At 54.9% G+C, this 17,876-nt stretch overlaps 1 protein-coding gene and 1 long non-coding RNA gene across 2 annotated transcripts; one reads left to right on the top strand and one right to left on the bottom strand.

Moving 5' to 3' along the window:
- Positions 1-1,446: 1,446 nt before the first annotated feature.
- On the top strand, positions 1,447-7,327 carry SHOX2 (SHOX homeobox 2). Its single transcript, XM_027464587.3, has 5 exons — positions 1,447-2,154; positions 3,170-3,378; positions 5,277-5,334; positions 5,419-5,507; positions 5,845-7,327. The coding sequence occupies exons 1-5, from the start codon at positions 1,878-1,880 to the stop codon at positions 6,094-6,096; spliced, it is 885 nt and encodes a 294-aa protein (XP_027320388.1). The 5' UTR covers positions 1,447-1,877; the 3' UTR covers positions 6,097-7,327.
- On the bottom strand, positions 6,638-17,444 carry LOC106019542 (uncharacterized). The gene is made up of 5 exons (XR_001194435.5): positions 17,144-17,444; positions 13,696-13,953; positions 12,591-12,677; positions 7,340-10,682; positions 6,638-6,774 (listed from the first exon to the last, which is right to left on the bottom strand). It is a non-coding gene; the product is annotated as an uncharacterized lncRNA (long non-coding RNA).
- Positions 17,445-17,876: the final 432 nt, after the last annotated feature.

Genomic DNA, 17,876 nt, shown 5'->3' with positions numbered 1-17,876 from the left:
GCCCTACTCCCGGCCTCAGGCCGGGCCCCCCTCACCCAGGCGCTGCGGGCCGGGACACGGCGGGGCCGAGGCAGCCCCACAGGGCCCGGAGCCGCTCCCCGGGCCCGGTCCCGGTTCCCCCCCCCCCGGTCCCGGCCTTACCGGAGCGGCGGCGGGCGGCGGTTTGAGCTCAGCGCCTCGCTGGGCGCCGGGCAGGCAGCACCAGCGCAGCGCCGAGCGCATCGAGCCCGCCAGGCAGCGCCGCCGAGCGCCGAGCACGCGATGAGCCGGGCACCGGGGGTGGGTTTGGGGATTGGGGGGGGGTTAAAAGGGAGGGGGATGGAGGTGAGAAAGGGGAGCTGGGGGTATCCCGGGGCCGGGAGAGAGGTGGGGGGGCTGCACGTCTTGTCCCAACAAGAGGGGTCATGGGGGCTGCCCCGTCGTGGGCTTGAGGCACCCACAGGGGCTGGGGGGGGGTCGGTGCCCCGGTGCCCCCCTTTTTAGGGGCTGTGGGGTTTGAGGGGGCTTCGTGGGCTAAGGGGGGACCGGGGGCAGAGCCAGCAGCGTGGGCAGCCCCGCGACCTGCCCGCATCCAGCCCCCACGCAACGAATTCGCCCCCCCCCCGGAGCGCCGCGGGGCCGGGGCAGCGCTGGGGGCACGGCGGGGGCTCGGCCGCGATGCCCGGGGCTCGGCAGCACGGGGGGAGCCGCCGCCGGCCCGGCCCCGTTGGCAGCGGGGAGAGCTCGCCCCGGGGCCGCCCGCCCCCGTTGTGTGGCCCCGGGGCGCTGGGAGCGGGGGCCGAGCGCGATCGGGGCCCGCAAAGGTGGGGAGGGGGCACCGGGGTTTGGGGGGGGGCGCCGCGTCCTGCCCCGGCCCCGCCGTGTGAGCCCCGCGGGGGTTCAGCCGGGAACCGGTGCCCGGGAGGGGAGTTACAGACCCGGGAATCGTTTATTGGGGTGCCAGAGAAGGTGCGAAACGAGGCGGCTGCTGTCAACCCGAGTACGGCCCTAACGGGATCTGGGCGACAAAGGGGGAAAAAAAAAAAAAAAAAAAAAAAAAAAAACAACAACAAAAAAACAACAAAAAACCAATGTTAGCGGCAAACGGCGGAATTCGCCCCAAGCTGCTGCCTCCGTTCGCCGGATGAGAAAACGTCCGTGAGCCGCCCGTGCCCGTGCCCGGCCCCGGCAGCCAGCCCCACGGCGCTCCGCTGGATCCGGGCGCCCACGGAGCCAACTTTGCCGGTTCCCCCGGTGCCGGGCTCGGCCGGGGGCGCTGCGGGGGTCCCGGCCCCTTCCCGGCCCCTGCTCCCCGCGGAGCCCCGCAGCGGGTGCGGGTGCGGAGCCTGCGCGCCCCCCGCCGCCTCCCTCCGTGGCCACTCCCCTGCAGCTCCGGCCCCTCTCTCCGCGCAGCGCTCGCCCGGGACCTCGCGGCGGGCCCGCGCTTAATTAAATTAATTAGGGCGCTGAGCGCGGCGGGCGGGCGGGCCGGCGGCGCCCTGGCCGCAGTGCCCCGCGGCGGGCGGGCGGGCGGCGCGGCCGGGCGGCGGAGAAGGGCTGCATTCAGAGCTCCGAGGGGAGGTAATTCGCCGGGAACAAGGGGCAGGCGTTGCAAAGTATAAATAGTGCCACTTCAATCGCCGCGTCGCTATCAGACCCCGAGAGCTGGCGCGGAGAGCCGCCCCGGCCCTGCACGTCGGGCGGCGCGGCACGGCTCGGCACGGCACGGCACGGCTCGGATAGCAGCGGCACGGCTCGGCACGGCTCGGCACGGCGCGGCACTGCTCGGCTCGGCACGGCTCGGCACGGCCGGGGGCGCCGCCGCCACCCCGCCCCGTGGATGCCCGCCCGGGGGGGCGGCACGGCGAGCCGGGGCAGCGCGCCCCTGAGCCGCGGCCATGGAGGAGCTGACGGCGTTCGTCTCCAAGTCGTTTGACCCCAAGGCGAAGGAGAAGAAGGAGCTCATCACCTACCGCGAGGTGCTGGAGAGCGGCCCCCTGCGCGGCGCCGCCGGCCCCCGGGAGCCCGGCGGCCCCGCGGCGGAGCCGGGCCGCGACGAGGCGGGCAGCCCCGCGGGGCGGGCGGGCGGCGGGCGGACCCCGCCGCGGGACCCCGACGCCGCCACCGCCGCCGCCGAGAGAGCCGCCGAGGCGGCCACCCCCAAGCTCAGCGACGGTAACGGCGGCACCGCGGGCGCCCCTTCCTCCGCGGCCCTCCGCCCTTCCTTCCCTCCCCTGCCCGCCTTCCCCCTTTCCCCGTCGGGGCGCTGCCCGTGCCCCCGGCCGAAGCGGCGGCCGCGGCGTCCCCGGTCTCCGGCAGGCATCCGCGGCTCCCCCGAATCGCGGCCAGCCCAGAAGTTTGCGTTCAGATCTTGCGGCGAGCCTTGAACTCGCGCACCGCCCGACCCGCTCCTCCGGGGCGCACGGAACGAAAGCCGGGCCCCGGGGGCTGCCCCGTCCCCCCCGCGGGTACCGGCGGTGCGGGGCTGTGCGGGGCTGTGCGGGGCGGTGCGGGGCCGGGGGCTCCCCGCTTCGGTGCCCCCGCGGTTCCGCCGCGCTGCCGGTGCCCGGGTGCGGCGGGGAGGCAGCGGCCGTCCGAGCCCGTCCGCGGCGCTGCGCGGGGCCCCCGCCGTGCGCTGCCGCCCTTTTGTTCGGTTTTTTGTTTTGTTCCGAGCGCCGGGATGCCGGGAGCATCTCCGGAAACGGCTCGGCGACAAATTTCTGCTAACGAACCCGGCGAACCGGGAGCCGCGGCCGGCCTGGGGTCGGCGGCAGCCCCGCGGCGCGCAGGAGCCGCGCAGATCCCGCGCAGGGAGCCCCGCGCACGGAGCCGCCGGTGCCGGGGACCAGCCCGGGGTTCGCAGCCACCGGCACCGGACCCACAGCCCCGAAACCCTCCGGAGCCCCCCGCGGGGAGCTTTTCTCGCCCTCTCGGGGCGCGGAGGGGCCGCGGGGTGCAGCCGCGACCTGTTGCTGCGCTTCCCCGGGCGGGCGGCGCCGGGGCAGGGCTGCGGGAGGAGGCGAGCGGAGCGCGGAGCCCCGAGCCCGGAGCCCGGAGCCGAGCGGCCGGGCCCGGTACGGCAGCGGCCGAGGCGGGCCTAGCACGGCCCCGGAGCTCAGGCCCGGCTCCCGGCTCGGCTCCGGGCCCGGGAGGAGGCCGGCTGCGGGCTGACCGCTCGTGTCGTGCCCAGTCTCCCCAGAGCTGAAGGAGCGCAAGGAGGATGCGAAAGCGATGGAAGACGAAGGGCAGACGAAAATCAAGCAGCGGCGGAGCCGGACCAATTTCACCCTGGAGCAGCTGAACGAGCTGGAAAGGCTTTTCGACGAGACCCACTACCCGGACGCCTTCATGCGGGAGGAGCTGAGCCAGCGGCTGGGGCTGTCCGAGGCCAGGGTGCAGGTAGCTCCGTGCGGGGCCGGGGGGGCTCGGGGCCGCGCCGCGGGGACCCCCGGGCTCAGGGGGGGCTCCGCACCCAGCTCCGCACCCGCTCGGGGTCCCCCGGGCTGCGCTGCGCTGCGCTCCCCGCTAGCGAGGGCGAGCTGCGGCTGTTAAGTTTATCGGGGCAGCGGCCGGAGAGTAAATTAGGAAGCGCAGAGTGCGGGCATTTTTATTGTCCGGCTCTCGTCGCAGTTCCTAAAGCGCCGGGGAAGCAGCGGGGCCGCGCACGGGCTGGCTTTGTTCGGCTTGCTGCCGGGCAGGGGTCGGGAGCCGCGGCTCCCGGGGGCTGCAGCTGCGAGCCCAGCCCCGGGCTGCCCCCGGAGCGCTCAAAAATCCGCTCCTGGGCTCGCTCCTGCGGCTGCTGCGGGCTGGAAGAAAGAGCAAGGCTCGGGCTTCGCCCGGCCGGGGAGGAAGGTAACTTCTGAAATTAGAACAAATGTAAGTGCTCCGGTGTATTTCCGTTCTAATAATAAAAGAAGAGAAAATGATGGTCATTATTTGTTCGAACACATGGAGTAGTTTTAGGCCCCTAACATCTGCAGCTGCTAGAAAGTCCTGCTGTAACAGATACTCCCCCTCAATCTTTGTGCTTGTAGGCCACCATCTGCACCAAACTATGCGCGCGATCCTTGTGGGGTTTCCCTGCATCTCGCAGTGGGGTAAGGCCAGAAACAGAGCGGTCCCGTTGTACCGAAAAAGTAATAACGAGCAGCTTTTGGCACCGCAGCCTGACAAAAAGGAGCCTTCTTTTCCGCTCTGCCCCTCTCCCCTCGTTTTGTTTTGTTTTGTTTTGTTTTTTTCCCTTTCCGGCCGAGGCAGCCACCTATTTATGCCGAACAAATCCGCACAAAACCCAAGCCGGAGCCGCTCGGCTCTGGCCCCGCGGGGAGCCCCGGGCGGGGGGCGGCTCCGGGGGCTGCTCCCCGCTGCCGTCGGGTCCCTCGGGAGCAGGCAGCGGGGTGCTGGTGCTGGGCTCCGCAGCTGCACCCTTCGGAAATCGCCGCGTTTGTTTCCTGCGGGCGAGCAGATTTTCCCTGGCTGGAGCAAATGACAGGGCAGGGGAAATTCGCATTTATATTTGTCTCTTCGAGCGAGACCTCAAAAAAAATGATGTATATATATACGTTTGTTTTCTTTATATATATTTTTTTAATTTTATTTTTGTTCTGGCCGCGGGAAAGGCTCGGTTGGCGGCTGTGGCTCGGAGAGGCAGCGCGCCGGGCTGCTTGCGCCCAGCAGCGGCTGCAGCCGCTGCCCTGCCCGCTCCGAGCGAGCACAAGTTCGGGCTGGAAATGTGGCTCCACGATTTCATCCCCGGTGTTAAACGTGTGTTCGGGGCTAACGCGCAGCCTTTTCTCAGGGAGCAAATGAAATTATCATGATAATGAGACGATTATTCCGCTCCTGCGCTACACTCCGGTGCGCAGAGGAACGGAGAAATTCCAAACTTCTTTGTAGCGAAGCTTTTATGGCAGTAATTAGCACCAGCACCCCCCCAAAAAAAGGGAGTCGTTAAACACCTCGGTTTTAGCTTTTCTTGAAGGTGAAGCTAATTGGTTTCACAGGCTATTAATGAGCACCTTCTTGCAGGTCTGACGGTGCGAGTGCCTAAACCCGGTACCGCGAGCTGGGGTTAGATATGGGGGGGCGACTTGGGTCCTGCTGCCCTGATGCGGAAAGGCGAGAGCAGGGCTGAGAAAACCCTTTATGGACGAGGACCCCCCTGCCCCGCGTGTCCCGTTAGGGTGTCCCCCCCGCCGGGCTCCCCTTTGTCTCCGCGGTGCTTTCGGTGCTGATTTTTGGGGCGATTTCTCTCGCTCCCGCGGCGCGGCGTGACGCCGGCCCCCTTGTCCCCGCAGGTGTGGTTCCAGAACAGGCGAGCCAAATGCCGAAAGCAAGAAAACCAGCTCCACAAAGGTATGGGGGGGGCCGGCAGCGAGTCGCGGGTGGGTGGGCCACGCGTGGGGGCGGCAGCGCTGACCGCCTGCCCTCGCCCCGCAGGGGTGCTGATCGGCGCCGCCAGCCAGTTCGAAGCCTGCCGGGTGGCCCCGTACGTGAACGTGGGAGCGCTAAGGATGCCCTTCCAGCAGGCAAGGGGGCGCGGGGGCGCGCGTGGGGATGGGGATGGGGTCGGGGATGGGGTCAGGGATGGGGTCGTGGTCAGGGATGGGGATGGGGATGAGGATAGGGATGGAGATGGGGATGGAGATGGAGATGGAGATGGGGATGATGATGGGGATGGGGTCAGGGATGGGGATGAGGATGGAAATAGGGAAGGGGTCAGGGATGGAGATGAAGATGGGGATGGGGCCGGGGTCAGGGATGGAGTCGGAGGTGGGGATGGGGAGGAGGATGGGGATGGGATTGGGGCTGGGGACGGCCCCGGGTCTGGGGTCTCCGCTGCCACGGGCGCCCGTGTCCCCGCAGGTTCAGGCGCAGCTGCAGCTGGACAGCGCCGTGGCCCACGCCCACCACCACCTCCACCCGCACCTGGCCCACGCGCCCTACATGATGTTCCCCGCGCCCCCCTTCGGGCTGCCGCTGGCCACGCTGGCCGAGTCCGCCTCCGCCGCCTCCGTGGTGGCCGCCGCCGCCGCCGCCAAGACCACCAGCAAGAACTCGAGCATCGCCGACCTCCGGCTGAAGGCCAAGAAGCACGCCGCGGCCCTGGGGCTGTGACCGGGGGGGCAGCGGCCGCTCCTCCGGAGGGGAGCAGAGCTCGAAGCCAAACGGCGAGGAGAAGGGGGAGAGGAGAGACTGACGGGAGATATAATACTTATTTAAAGAATTAGACGAACTAGACGCGCAGCTGGGAAGTTCACAGGTTTTGAAACTGACCCTTTTTCTGCGAAGTTCACTTTAATACGAGAAATTTGATAAGAGAGGCGGGCCTCCTTTCACGTTGCATCAGATACTTGAGTTTAACAACCACGTCGGGAATAGCGACAAAAAGAAGAGAGAACGACGACGAAGAAGAAAGAAAGAAAAAAAAAAAAAAGAAAGAAAGAAAACGGAAGAGAGACAGAGACAATGATTTCTCTGCGAATTTTTAATGGGAAACTGTCCGGGATACTTCCTCCAGCAGCATTCCGGGTTGCATGTATTTGTATTTCATTGATGGAGTCCTTTGATTCACTTGCACTTCACCCTCATCTTTAGTAGAAAAACAAAACAAACAAACGTGGCTGGGTTCTTTCGCTTTTAATCTTGGAGGGAAGCAGAAAGAGAGGGAGATCAAGCACTGCCTTTCCCACTCTTAAATCTTTGCTGGTCGTTCGCTGTCCCACCTCCGAAATGAAAGGGAGCGGAAAGCGTCAGGAGCGCGGCGTGTGCCTCCCTCGCTGGGTCCCTCTTGTCCTGAGGGCAAAAAGAAAAAAAAAAAAAAAAAAGAAAAGAAAAAAAAAAGAAAGAAAAGAAAAGGAAAGAAAGTATTTAATGCCCAGCCGCCACTTCACACAACGGCCAATTCCAATAAGAGGTACTGGGTACATGTAAAATATGTTGATACACACGAACAAAGTTTATTTTGGCTATAACTTGTGAATTGATAGTTGACTGTCAAACATTTACATTTTATCTCATAAAGGTGTATCTATTCACGTAATCTTGTGATTTATTTTATGATTTTTGGTTGATTTGGAAGACGTATAGCTATTTAACCTGGGGTACCTCGAGGGGTGGCTGCTCCCCCCGGCCCCTCCTGCTCCTTGCCGGGAACGAGGGAAAGCTCTTCTGCGCGAACTTTGGTATGGACGGGCTTTGTATCTATTTGTTCTCCATGAAAACGAAATTATTTATATTGACCATATTTTTTCTAGTGTATTTTAAGTTATTTAAAAAAGGAAAAAAAAAAAAAGATGCTGTTATTTCATTACATTTGTTGTCAGTACAATATATTTTGTTTCGCTCAGGTTTGCTTCACCTTTTGTCAATCCGTTTCCGACGTCGCAAATTTCGATAAGTGCCAAGCAATGAATTTTAGACACTTTGCGGTCTTTTTGGGGCCGAGGGGGGCGAGGTGCCGCTGCTCCGGCCCCCCGGAGCCCCCCGGAGCCCTGCCGCCCCCCGCCGCGGTTTCGGTAGAAAGCAGGCCGGTGGAAGCGACTTCGCAATTGTGTCTTTTGCAAGTTCTGTCAAGTTCCCTCAGGTAATAAAATCGAGGAAAGTGCACTGGCTCGCAATGTTTTCCGCCCTCCCGCAGCGCCCGAGCCCGCACGGAGCCGCCGCCCGCAGCCCCGGGAGGAGCGGGGGTGGCGAGGGGATGGCGCCCGGTGTGAGGGGACTCGACCGCCATGGGGGGGCTCTGTGAGGGGAAGGAGCCCGCCATGGTGTCCCTGTGAGGAGAAGGGACCTGCCGCGGGGTCCCTGTCAGGGGACGCGTTCGCCATGGTGTCCCTGTGAGGCGACGCGCCCGCCATGGGGGGCTCTGTGAGGAGGAGGCGCCCGCCACGGTGTCCCTGTGAGGGGACGCGCTCGCTGTGGGGTCCCCGTGAGGGGAAGTCTCCCACTTTGGGGCTTTCTGTGAGGAAAAGGCGCCCGCCATCGTGTCCCTGTGAGGAAAAAGCTCCCGCCATGGTGTCCCTGTGAGGAGAAGGCTCCCACTATGGGGCTTTCTGTGAGGAGAGGGCTCCCGCCATGGTGTCCCCGTGAGGGGCCGCTCCCGCCGCTCGCTGCGGGATGGCGCCTGCCCCGCTGCCCCGTGAGGAGCCGGCGCCCGCCGCCGTTCCTCGGCTCCCAGCCCCGTGAGGGGACCCCTGCTCGGCTCGGGAAGGAGAGATCTCGGCGGAGAAGGGCTCCCTCCATCCCTCTTTCCCTCGGGCAGAAGGCGGCCCGGCAGCGGGAGCAGCGGGCAGACAGCTCGGGCGTCTGTCTGCTGCTGGAGGGATAGATTTTACGCTGAGTAAAAAAGCAGCTTTATCCAAACAAAAGTAAGATCCTGCTAATTATCAAGTCAATAAAACTAACGGTGGTGTCGATTGATCCGTGAATAAAGGAGTTAATTAATATGTGCGCCAGTTGCTAATATCGCAGCCCCGGCCCCGTGGCCCCGCCGCCGGCACCTGAAGCACAGCCTCGAATAAATTCACTGTCCCGAATAAATTCACCTCACGGCCCCTGCCCGAAGCCCAGCTGGGTTTTAAACACGGTCCTGGGCAGGTTGTGGGTGCCCGTGATGGATATGTACAGCGTGGGGTTCAAATCTTTACAGTCTGCTCAGATATTGGCATGTCTGTCCTCAAGATGATTGTAATAAAAAGCATGAAAAATGTACTTTCATCATAACAGAGAAAGACGATTGGACGGTATAAGAGAACTGTGTATTTTTTAGCACAGCTGTGATTAAAATAAAATACTCTTAACAGGATATTTTTGGACAGGAATACTGACATTCCTGGTTTCCTTGGGCTGGAATACCTAATAAGTCTATAGGCCTACAGAAGTTGGCCAGAACTCTCCTGTTTCTATTTTATTTCTCAGAGTGTCTGAACTTATATATATATAAAAAAAATGTAGGTTTCATGAAATTTAATTATGGACATTTCACGAGCCAGCCAATGCATATACAATGTATGCTTTCTGTAGATAAAATTTTAGCATGGGATTTATGTGGAGATGTACTGGCATGAGAAGGGGATTTAGAGAAGAGATCAAATAAATCACGTAGCAAGGAGTAAACACCTGTTTCTGTCCTCGTAGAGCCCATCGCGTGTTCACAGCATGAACGTATGCAGATTCTTGCCCAGTGAAGTAGCAGTTTCCAGATTTTGCTCGCTCCCCGCAGTAACGCAGTGAGGTGAGCACTGCGATGGCAGCCAGATGTCTCACACAAAACTCAGACCCCACCGTGCTAACCCCTATCAGCCCTCAGCTCTCGATACAGGAACACTTACAAGAGGAAAAGAAGAAAGAAAGAAAGGAAAATGCTCTTTTCCAGGGCGAACGGTGCTGTTTTGAAAAAGCGCATAAAGCTGTGCTAAATACTGGGTATGAAATTGCTCTGTCTAATCTTGTTCATCAGCAGCTCGGCTTTCCTGCAGGCAGAGCTGGTAAGCGGCACACTTAAACTTGCCTTTTGGAAAAGCAGCAGCAGATCTATCGAGTGTATATGGGTCCAGCCGAGGGCTCTCAGCAGCAGCAGCGTGGCCGTGTGAGTACGGCAGTCCCGCGAGCAAGCTGCAGCTGAATGCTCAAGGAATAAATAATGTGTTTTCTGTAGCAGCAAACACTGTGCTAACTCCTGCCCGGTAAATATTGATACTTGTCCAACTTTGTGGCTGTTCCCATTTTGTTCGCCCTTTATTCTCTATTTCTCACAGTTTCTGAGCCTGTTCATCCTTCCTGCGAAGTAACAACAGGTGAAAGTGCACCTTAAAGGTCATCTACTTTATATATTAAAAAAGCACAACAGATCTGTTTCACTTTCGCATTTTTGGGTTGTGCGACAAAGTCCTGAAAGGAACTGGAAAAATTGTGCTTTTTTTAAGCCTTCCCAATATTTAAGCTGCAACTGCCCCTGGTTTTGATAGAGGATCTGATAAGTGTTTTCAGAAATGTGGGTTGTCACTGCTCAGGACTTCAATGAGTGGCCAGGTCTTCTCTCCAGATGTTCTTTAGGCAATTAAGCTGGTGTGAATGAAGAAAATTCTGAGGATTTTCTACACCATGAACCTTACTAGTCTGGTTGCACAGCATATAGGATTTTAGCTTTTTGGATGCATTTACACTGTTCTGCCAGTCCTTACTCACTTTGCTGACTGGACAGAAGCTAAATTTCTGATGGAAAAACGAGCGGAGCCCTCGATGCCCATCATCTTTTTATGTTATAACAGCATGCCTCCTTTTCCTCCTTTTGTCAGAGAAAAGCAGCCAGCCCCCATCTGGAGGCTGATTTCTGCTTTTGGCTGCCAGGTGCAGGTGAAGGCTCCTGAAGCACCGCTTCACCTGGCTCGTGCTGCCGGGGATGAAGGCTGCAGCGCTCCGAGTGCTGTGCTCGTGTGGTGGCACCCATGCTTTGCACCGACATGCGGCTCTTCCTTTGCGATACAGGAGGCAGCCTCTTTCCAGCAATAATGTTTTAAACTCATAGGAGAACTTAAACTTTACTCAGAGGGGAGGGAAGCCGGAAGAACGAGGAAGGAAAAGCCGCTGCTTTGCTCCAGCAACGAGCGCTGTATAACCTGCCTGCTCTGGTGGTCTCAGTAAGGAGGTCATTTTGATGCTGTCCTTTTTTTCTGCCACTCCAGCCTCAAGTTGCTTGCTCATTTCTGCAAGATAATGGAGGAAAATATGTAACCAAATGAGATCTGCAGCACATTTTGCAAGCCTTTACTTAACCCTTCTGTGTTAAGCTTTTAAATACTGCACCTCTGAAAGACACGTTTGAGAAAACATTTTCCTTTACAACAAAACTTTTATGGCCTTTGCACATCAGACATGCTGCTCATTAAATATTCTTGGGACACTAGCAATCTCCTTTTACACGGGTAAAAATCATCCAGGGAATAACACCAATTCAAAATTCTGAAACCGGGAGGTACGAAATGCATTCACTTGCAAAATGCAAGGAAATTTGAAGTTAGCAGCAGCCAAAGCCATTCTGAAAGCACCAAGGGTACAGATCCATGGCTGTAAAATAGTCCCAGAATCTTTCACAAACATCTTCTTTGGGTTAATTAAGAGAAGGAAAAGAGTTTTGATAATGCATTAAGAAAGTCCAGCTGCACCCCAGCTCAGGTAGGCACTTGTTGAGCATCAGTGCTCCATGCTCAGCCTTCCCACTGGGATCCTGAAGCATACCCGTGGGCAGGAACAACCAGTGCAGCCAGGTGACCGTGGGCTCCACCAGCAGGTGCCTGCTCTTTCTCCCTGGTGTTTTACTCTCTGAAAACATCCCCCTCAGTTCAGCACCTCCTGGAGAAGGCAGCAAGAAGATGCAAGCTAATCATCTGACAAAGTGCCCAGTGTTTGCTGATGTCCCACCTTCATGATTTGGATGCTCACTTCAGTAGCATCCACCACACCTCTACTATCGCTCGAGCTCTCTGGGTTTGCATCAACCGATCTTGTGTCACCGGGAACTGGTAAATGCTGGCAATTTTGCTGGGGGGACTCAGCAGCTGTGGGGTCTTACTGGTTTCACAGCTCCTGCTCTCCCACAAACCCAAACATTTTAACTCCCCAGCTATCTGCCTTTGACCAGCACCTTGGTGCTTCAGTCTCCTGCTCCAGCAAGACACCAACACGTTCTGTGCACTCCGTAATGGGTGGGACATTTTGTCACTCGTGCTAGGTGGCCACTGCCTTAAGAGCAACAGTTCTCCCCCACGTGGAGAGCTCATGCTAGAAAGAGGGGGGTCCCTCAAGCTCTGCATGCAGAGCTGGGCCAGGGAGTCCCCATGGAGAGCTGAGTTGGGCCTGGGATCACACCGGCATCGCGGCACCGTGCAGGCAGCCGGTGTTAGCAGCAACGCTTACAGGGCTCCGAGCTGTCCTCTCGGTAAATATTTAAGCAGCGGAAACTTGGCTGGTGCTGACCGAGATAGGTTGTTCTGCTGGAAATTAAGACACTGCCTGTAGCCCATTAGCAAATAGCTGCGAATGCTCGGAACATCTTTTACGCCATTCCTTTACTTAACGTGTATACATTATTTATTATGCAGGTTCTCTTTTAAGAAATATTTAGATTTGGAAGTGTTTTGACATGTGGTAATCTTTAGGAAGAAGGTAAACACACTCTTTTTTAAAGAAAATGTAAATAAAGTATTCCCCAAAATATCTCCCAGAGGTTAAATGCAGGACAATGGAAACCACATGGAAACGCCACCGCTGGCCCCGCGCGCTTCCACCCGCCCAGTGACCGCAGCAGAAATCCTGCTCGGCTCAGGACCACGGGGCAGAACCGGCAGGAAGGAGAAAACAACGGGGTGATGAATGAACTGGTTGTGATACATTTTAAATCTCTGGTTTGGAATATTGTAATTAGTTGGGCAGACAGTAATTAAAGTAAACAGCATTGCTATAGCTTTTGCCCTTACTGTGGGAAGGCACACAAACTGATTTGTGTGGTTTCTGGCAATTTGGGGGTGATTTTTCTCCCTGTTCAGTACCTGCAGGTGGGCTCTGGGTCCTTTTGCTGTGGATTTGGTGGCACAGGGAGCGGGCCGGGCTCTTACCTGGTGCACGTGGTGGTAGCACTGCCTTGTGCTCACTGCACGGGAACATTCCTGGTCCTCGGTGGGTTTTATCCCTGTTGCACAGAGCTGACAAATAATACAAAGCAGATGAGCATTTTTACATATGTAATCAGCTTAATTACAGAAATAGTTTACAATATTTTCCTACCTAGGCAAAGCGTTTTGTACGCATTTCAGAAGTAATTTAGCCCCAGTAATATTTCTAAAGGAAAGATAAACATTTGCAATTCATAAATTACTTTATATTCAGATGCAATTAGCTTAGATTAATTTCTAATGGGCTCATTTTGCTTGTAATCAAGGACTTATTTTCCAGGGCCGGGGAAGTGACTGTGAATTTTCTCTCAGAGCTTTCTTTCATAACATCTGTACTGAGACTTCTTGGTTAAACAATGGAAAGGCAGAATTTACAGAGTGTCAGTTCCCCGCTCTGCTCGTGGAAAAAGATGAATTAAGCCTTCTGTTAGAAACGGAACATATATACTTCAAAACAATTGTTATTAGCCACGATACGTCCAGGGTCAGGCTAACTTATGGATGATGTATTCCCGGGAGTAATTCATCTTTATGGCTATTTCAAGTGCGAATGCATTTAAAAATTTTTAAGCTTTTGCATCAGTTTAATGCACATCCCACTTAGTTTTGAGAAAAAAATGAAAAATTAACATTCACCAGGGGTTGCATTTGTTTTTAACTATTTCCTGTGTGCTCATTGTTCGTTACCACAGAGGAACATGTGGTGGTTCAGCATACCTCAAGTGCTGTCAATAAGGAAATGGTAAATTTGGTCTTGTCTAATTTCAGAAGACTCGAAGCAATAGCTTGCAGATACACGGATTAACGTTAGGGGCTCAGGCATGCAAAGATAATGACTAGAGCAGAAAGAAGAGTTTTAGTTTTGCCTTCGGTAATCATAAATGCCACATGTTTAAAAAAAGCTTGTGCTTTTGTATTTTAATAGATATAAAATTGGGATAGCCATAACTTTAGTTTTAGACAGCTAACTTCTGCACGCACTGCTTAGCTCCCCAAAATTCTCAATAAAGCTAAGAAAAGCTTTAAAAAGAAAAATCACACTTAATACCTCCAGGTTGCTGGGCTATCACCGTGCCGGGGCTGGTGGCCAGGAAGGCTAAGGTGTATTTTGGGGTGATCTGCAGTCAGGATCAGCCCCTGGCACGGCACCAAGCTCAGAGCCATCTGCACAGGGAGCTGTGGCACATCCCTGGGCAAATGTACATCCCCTGTGCAAACCCAGCTCTCCGAAGCATCGTTTTGCAGCTTTGTCTCCTCTGGAGGAAGCTGGAAGTTCGGGCACGAGCCAGGCTGTCCAGACGAGGTGCTGCGAAATGGAAAATTTCAGGTTTGTGCTCAGAAGAAATGCATTCCCCGCAAATCGCATTTTTCCTTGATTTCTTCAGTACCGCTATTGAGCAAGCACAACCTTGTTTAGCTTAAAAGATCTAAGAAAATTATAGCCTAGGGCTCTTGGCTGGTGTCTGAGTGTTTCCCTTGTCATTGAAGTCCCGGAGAACAGTTTAAGACCAAATGTCCATCGCAACTCTCTCGCTCGGCACTACAGACAGTTTGCCCTGGGACACCGAGGAAGGCATCAAATGCGGACAGGCTGCAGCACGGGCTCGCGTTAAAAATGCACACAGCTATTGAACATGGTCCCAGCAGGGCGGCAGCGAGCTTGTCGCACTGCTTGCTGTCAAGTGGCCACAGGTATGACTGTGAAAAGCATCGAGTCGCCGTGAAATTAGGCTGAATCAGACATATAAACAAACCAGAAACACCTCTTTGAGGCAAATTGGTATTGAACACTGAATTCCAATGTCCTGGCCATAGCTAAAATAATTAATCCTATAAAGCAATCTCCTGCCCTTATCTGTGCGTGCAGGGACAGGGCAGGCACCCGGCCACTGCTCGGGGCCATGTGCAAGCAACACAAGGCAGGGAAGCATCAGGGAAGCGGAGCCTGAAGCAGCAGAAGAGCAGGGAGAGAAGGCAAAATGCCCGGGGAGGAAGGCAGATGCGTCCATGGTCATGGTGACTGCCAAGGGGAGCAGGGACTGTGAACAACCAGAAGTGCTTTCTGCCCAGCAGGCTGTGTTTGGGGAAACTGCACTTGGTGAACCGGCGTAAATAGGCAGCGGTGTATTCATGGAAGCCTTTACCCACTCATCAGTTTGTTTTCCCAAATTAAACAGCCCAAAAGAGCCTGGGCAGTAAGTAGCTATGGCACACAGGCTAGCAGGACTTCTCCAGATCCGCTCTCACAACAGCATGAATTCAGAAGGAAAAGAGTAGAAGGGGATGTCCACAGTTTGGCCCTTGAAACATCATCTTGTGCACATTTATGTCCCAACAGAAAGACCAACATCATAGACTATACCCAAGAAATTAAATTTTCGTATACCCATTAATCCATCATCCATTAACGGCCACTGTCTCCATAATCCCCAGTGGCAGGGAAGCCAAAATGCCTTCAGGACTGCTGGAGGCTCCCTTTGCTGGTGAGGCAGGGGGAGCACCCCATGGGCGAGGCACAGGATGGCCGGGCTCCTGCTCCATGGGCTCCTGCCCTCCTGGGGACGGGGAGGGAGACCCTGCTGCAGGGACGGCAGCTCTGGTGGGATTGTGATGCCTTCCCCTGCTGGAAGGGCACGTGCAGGAACAAGAAGTAAGGCAGAGGATGAAAAGGTTGGCACTTGTGACTTACCCTTCTCCCCACCTAACTTTTTCTTGATATTTTTTGCAAACCATCTGAATAGCCAGTCTTACCCTGGCTGGGAAAAAACTGCTAATCATTGAATACAATCAATGCAAATAATTTTTTTTTTTTTTTTGTAACCGTCCTTCCTCATTTCAATGAGATGTTGCAATGGGTTGTGACCAAATTGGAAGCCTCATGAGCAGTACCCTCTGCTGCTGAGACCAGTTGACATAAATGTAACTTCACAACATAGGATTTTTTTTTTCCAAGATCCACCTTAAAGAAAGTTTAAATCTAGAAAATGAATTATTCCTAAATTCAATCTGGTGCCCAAAATAAGGAGTTGTTTTAACATCTCCTCGTACAGATTCACATCTCCACAGCCAGAGCACTGAGCCCCTTGCTTGGGAGCGAGCAAGCACCAGGCTCACGAGCAAACAAAAGCCAGCACCCCCCGTGCACGTAACCCTGCAGCACTGCAATGTGTGTGCACGAGGACTGCAGGATCAGGCCACGTCCCCCAGCTGAATCGAAACCCTCCTTCGTTCACAAGACACCCCCACTGGGTTCTTGACAGATTTGATGTAACGTTAACGGTATTTAATAAAGTATCTCTAGATTGAAAAATACTGGTTCAATATCAGGGAGAGGAAAGGCTGACTAATCTGATTACATTCCTATGATCACTTTTATAAGCATTTTTATAGGATTTATTGTTCGGACTCAAACAAATTGGGCTGTCAGAAAAAACAACAGCCACAACACCTTCTTATGGAGGGCTATTACGTGGTTGATTTTAGCTGATATTGTTTCTGTGCTCCAATGAGAACAGAGCAAATTATTGACGATCTTCGTGTAATATTGGGTTGATCTTTAAAACATGTACTTCAGCGGGTGTTTGTCTTTTCCCGTGTCTGCTGTCTGCAAAAGCTTTAGTAAACACAGGTATCTGTGGCAATACTGACCACAACAGCATATTTTATTTGTTGAAAATCAGTTTCGTATTGTAATAAAGTATATTTGCTGTGGCAGCCTGTTTTTTTTTTTCCGGAGACTGATTTATACCTGTCCAGACAGCCAAAGAAAAATGTCTTAAGACTTAAACGCAAAATTCTATTACCCAAAGTATTGTCTCCCAAATTCGTATAGTGAACTGTCTTTGAATTTCTAGATTAAAACTGAATTCTGGTTAATTTAAAGTAACAAAGAAACAACAGGAAAGCCTTGGGCCTTGCTACCACCTGGCAAACAGAGAGGGAATGGCCTGGTGTGGGCAGGAGCCACGGGGTCCTCTGGCAGGTCTGAGAGGGCAAGGAGGGAAGCTTCCAGTGAAAACATTGTGGAAACTTCTTCCTAAATAGTTTTCTTGAAGATATTTCTACTCCACGATGGCCTGCGGGTCTATAATGAGGTGCTCAGCTGGCCTCCCCAACCAGGCTCTGTGATGAGCAGCAGATCTGCCAAACACAACAGCCTGAGGAGGGCACGAGGAGAGGCAGGGGCATTTACAGACGGAAGGAAACAGAGAGAAACTGAAAGAACAAATGAAAAGCAAGAAATGACTAAGTTCAGAAACATTTTTTTGTATTCTTTGGCAGACCATTAACTGTCTGAAGATGCTTTCTTCTCATATCTCTCTGACCAAGACCTATTTCTCAGCTATTGCTGATCTTTGCCACTGAGATAGCACTATTTATACCAGATTTTGGTTGAGCTTGTAGCTGGCAGCTTAGCAAGCTGGATTCATACCACACTAACCAGTCATGGGTGCAGCTCGGTTGCTGCCAGTTCGACTCCTCCAGCCGTGACTCACCCAGAAGCAGCAGAGGACCTGTGCATCACGTCCAGCCTCACATCTCCAGCACCATCCGAACCCCAGCACTTCTCCCTTCAGCTCTCCCAGCCCCATGGCCATGTCACAGCTGCAGGAGGGAGCTCTTCCCATGCCCCAACCTGCCAAGGATTCCCTTTAGGAGCAGTTCAGGTGGATCATCCCTGCAGCACGGAGCTTGTCCATGTGCTCCCCTCTGCTGCACACCTCCCAGAGGAGTTTTCAGCCTCAGCTGCTGGGGGTGAGCTCCAAATGCACCCAGCAAGTGTGCCTGGCAGCCTCTTCCCCCAGTCTATCACCACTCCTCACTGTCCTGGGATTTAAATACATCCCCTGCCTTCGCCCTGTCTCTCTGAGTGATTTCAGGTGTGGGGACCGTTTCGGAGTGCCCATGGGGAGGGGTTCCTGCACCCAACCATCACCACAGCATGGCTCTGCTGCTTTTTAAACCCAGGGATCACACATGCAAGGAAAGGAAAAATGGTCAGTTATACACTAAAACCAGAAAAACATCACAAGCATGAGCCTGGACACAACCTATACTAACTGCCAACATTTGACACCCTTTTTTTTTTTTTTTTTTTTTCCTTTTACATTATTTGTAATGTAGGGGATATGGGAAAAACAAGTGGTGGAAGTAGAAAAGGGTGACTCACACATGACACCTTCTTTAAAAAAAGGGTCCTCACAATGTTTATTTGTTTTTTTTTCTTCT

The sequence above is a fragment of the Anas platyrhynchos genome, chromosome 9, assembly GCF_047663525.1.
Source record: "Anas platyrhynchos isolate ZD024472 breed Pekin duck chromosome 9, IASCAAS_PekinDuck_T2T, whole genome shotgun sequence".
Lineage (NCBI taxonomy): Eukaryota > Metazoa > Chordata > Aves > Anseriformes > Anatidae > Anas > Anas platyrhynchos.
This window is presented reverse-complemented; position numbering and strand designations above follow the sequence as displayed.

Excerpts from the sequence above, each read along its gene's own strand:
- SHOX2 (XM_027464587.3), top strand. The coding sequence starts at position 1,878 with ATGGAGGAGCTGACGGCGTTCGTCTCCAAGTCGTTTGACCCCAAGGCG. Across the intron at positions 5,335-5,418 it reads AGAAAACCAGCTCCACAAAG|GGGTGCTGATCGGCGCCGCC; the intron begins GTATGGGGGGGG and ends CTCGCCCCGCAG. Across the intron at positions 5,508-5,844 it reads TAAGGATGCCCTTCCAGCAG|GTTCAGGCGCAGCTGCAGCT; the intron begins GCAAGGGGGCGC and ends GTGTCCCCGCAG.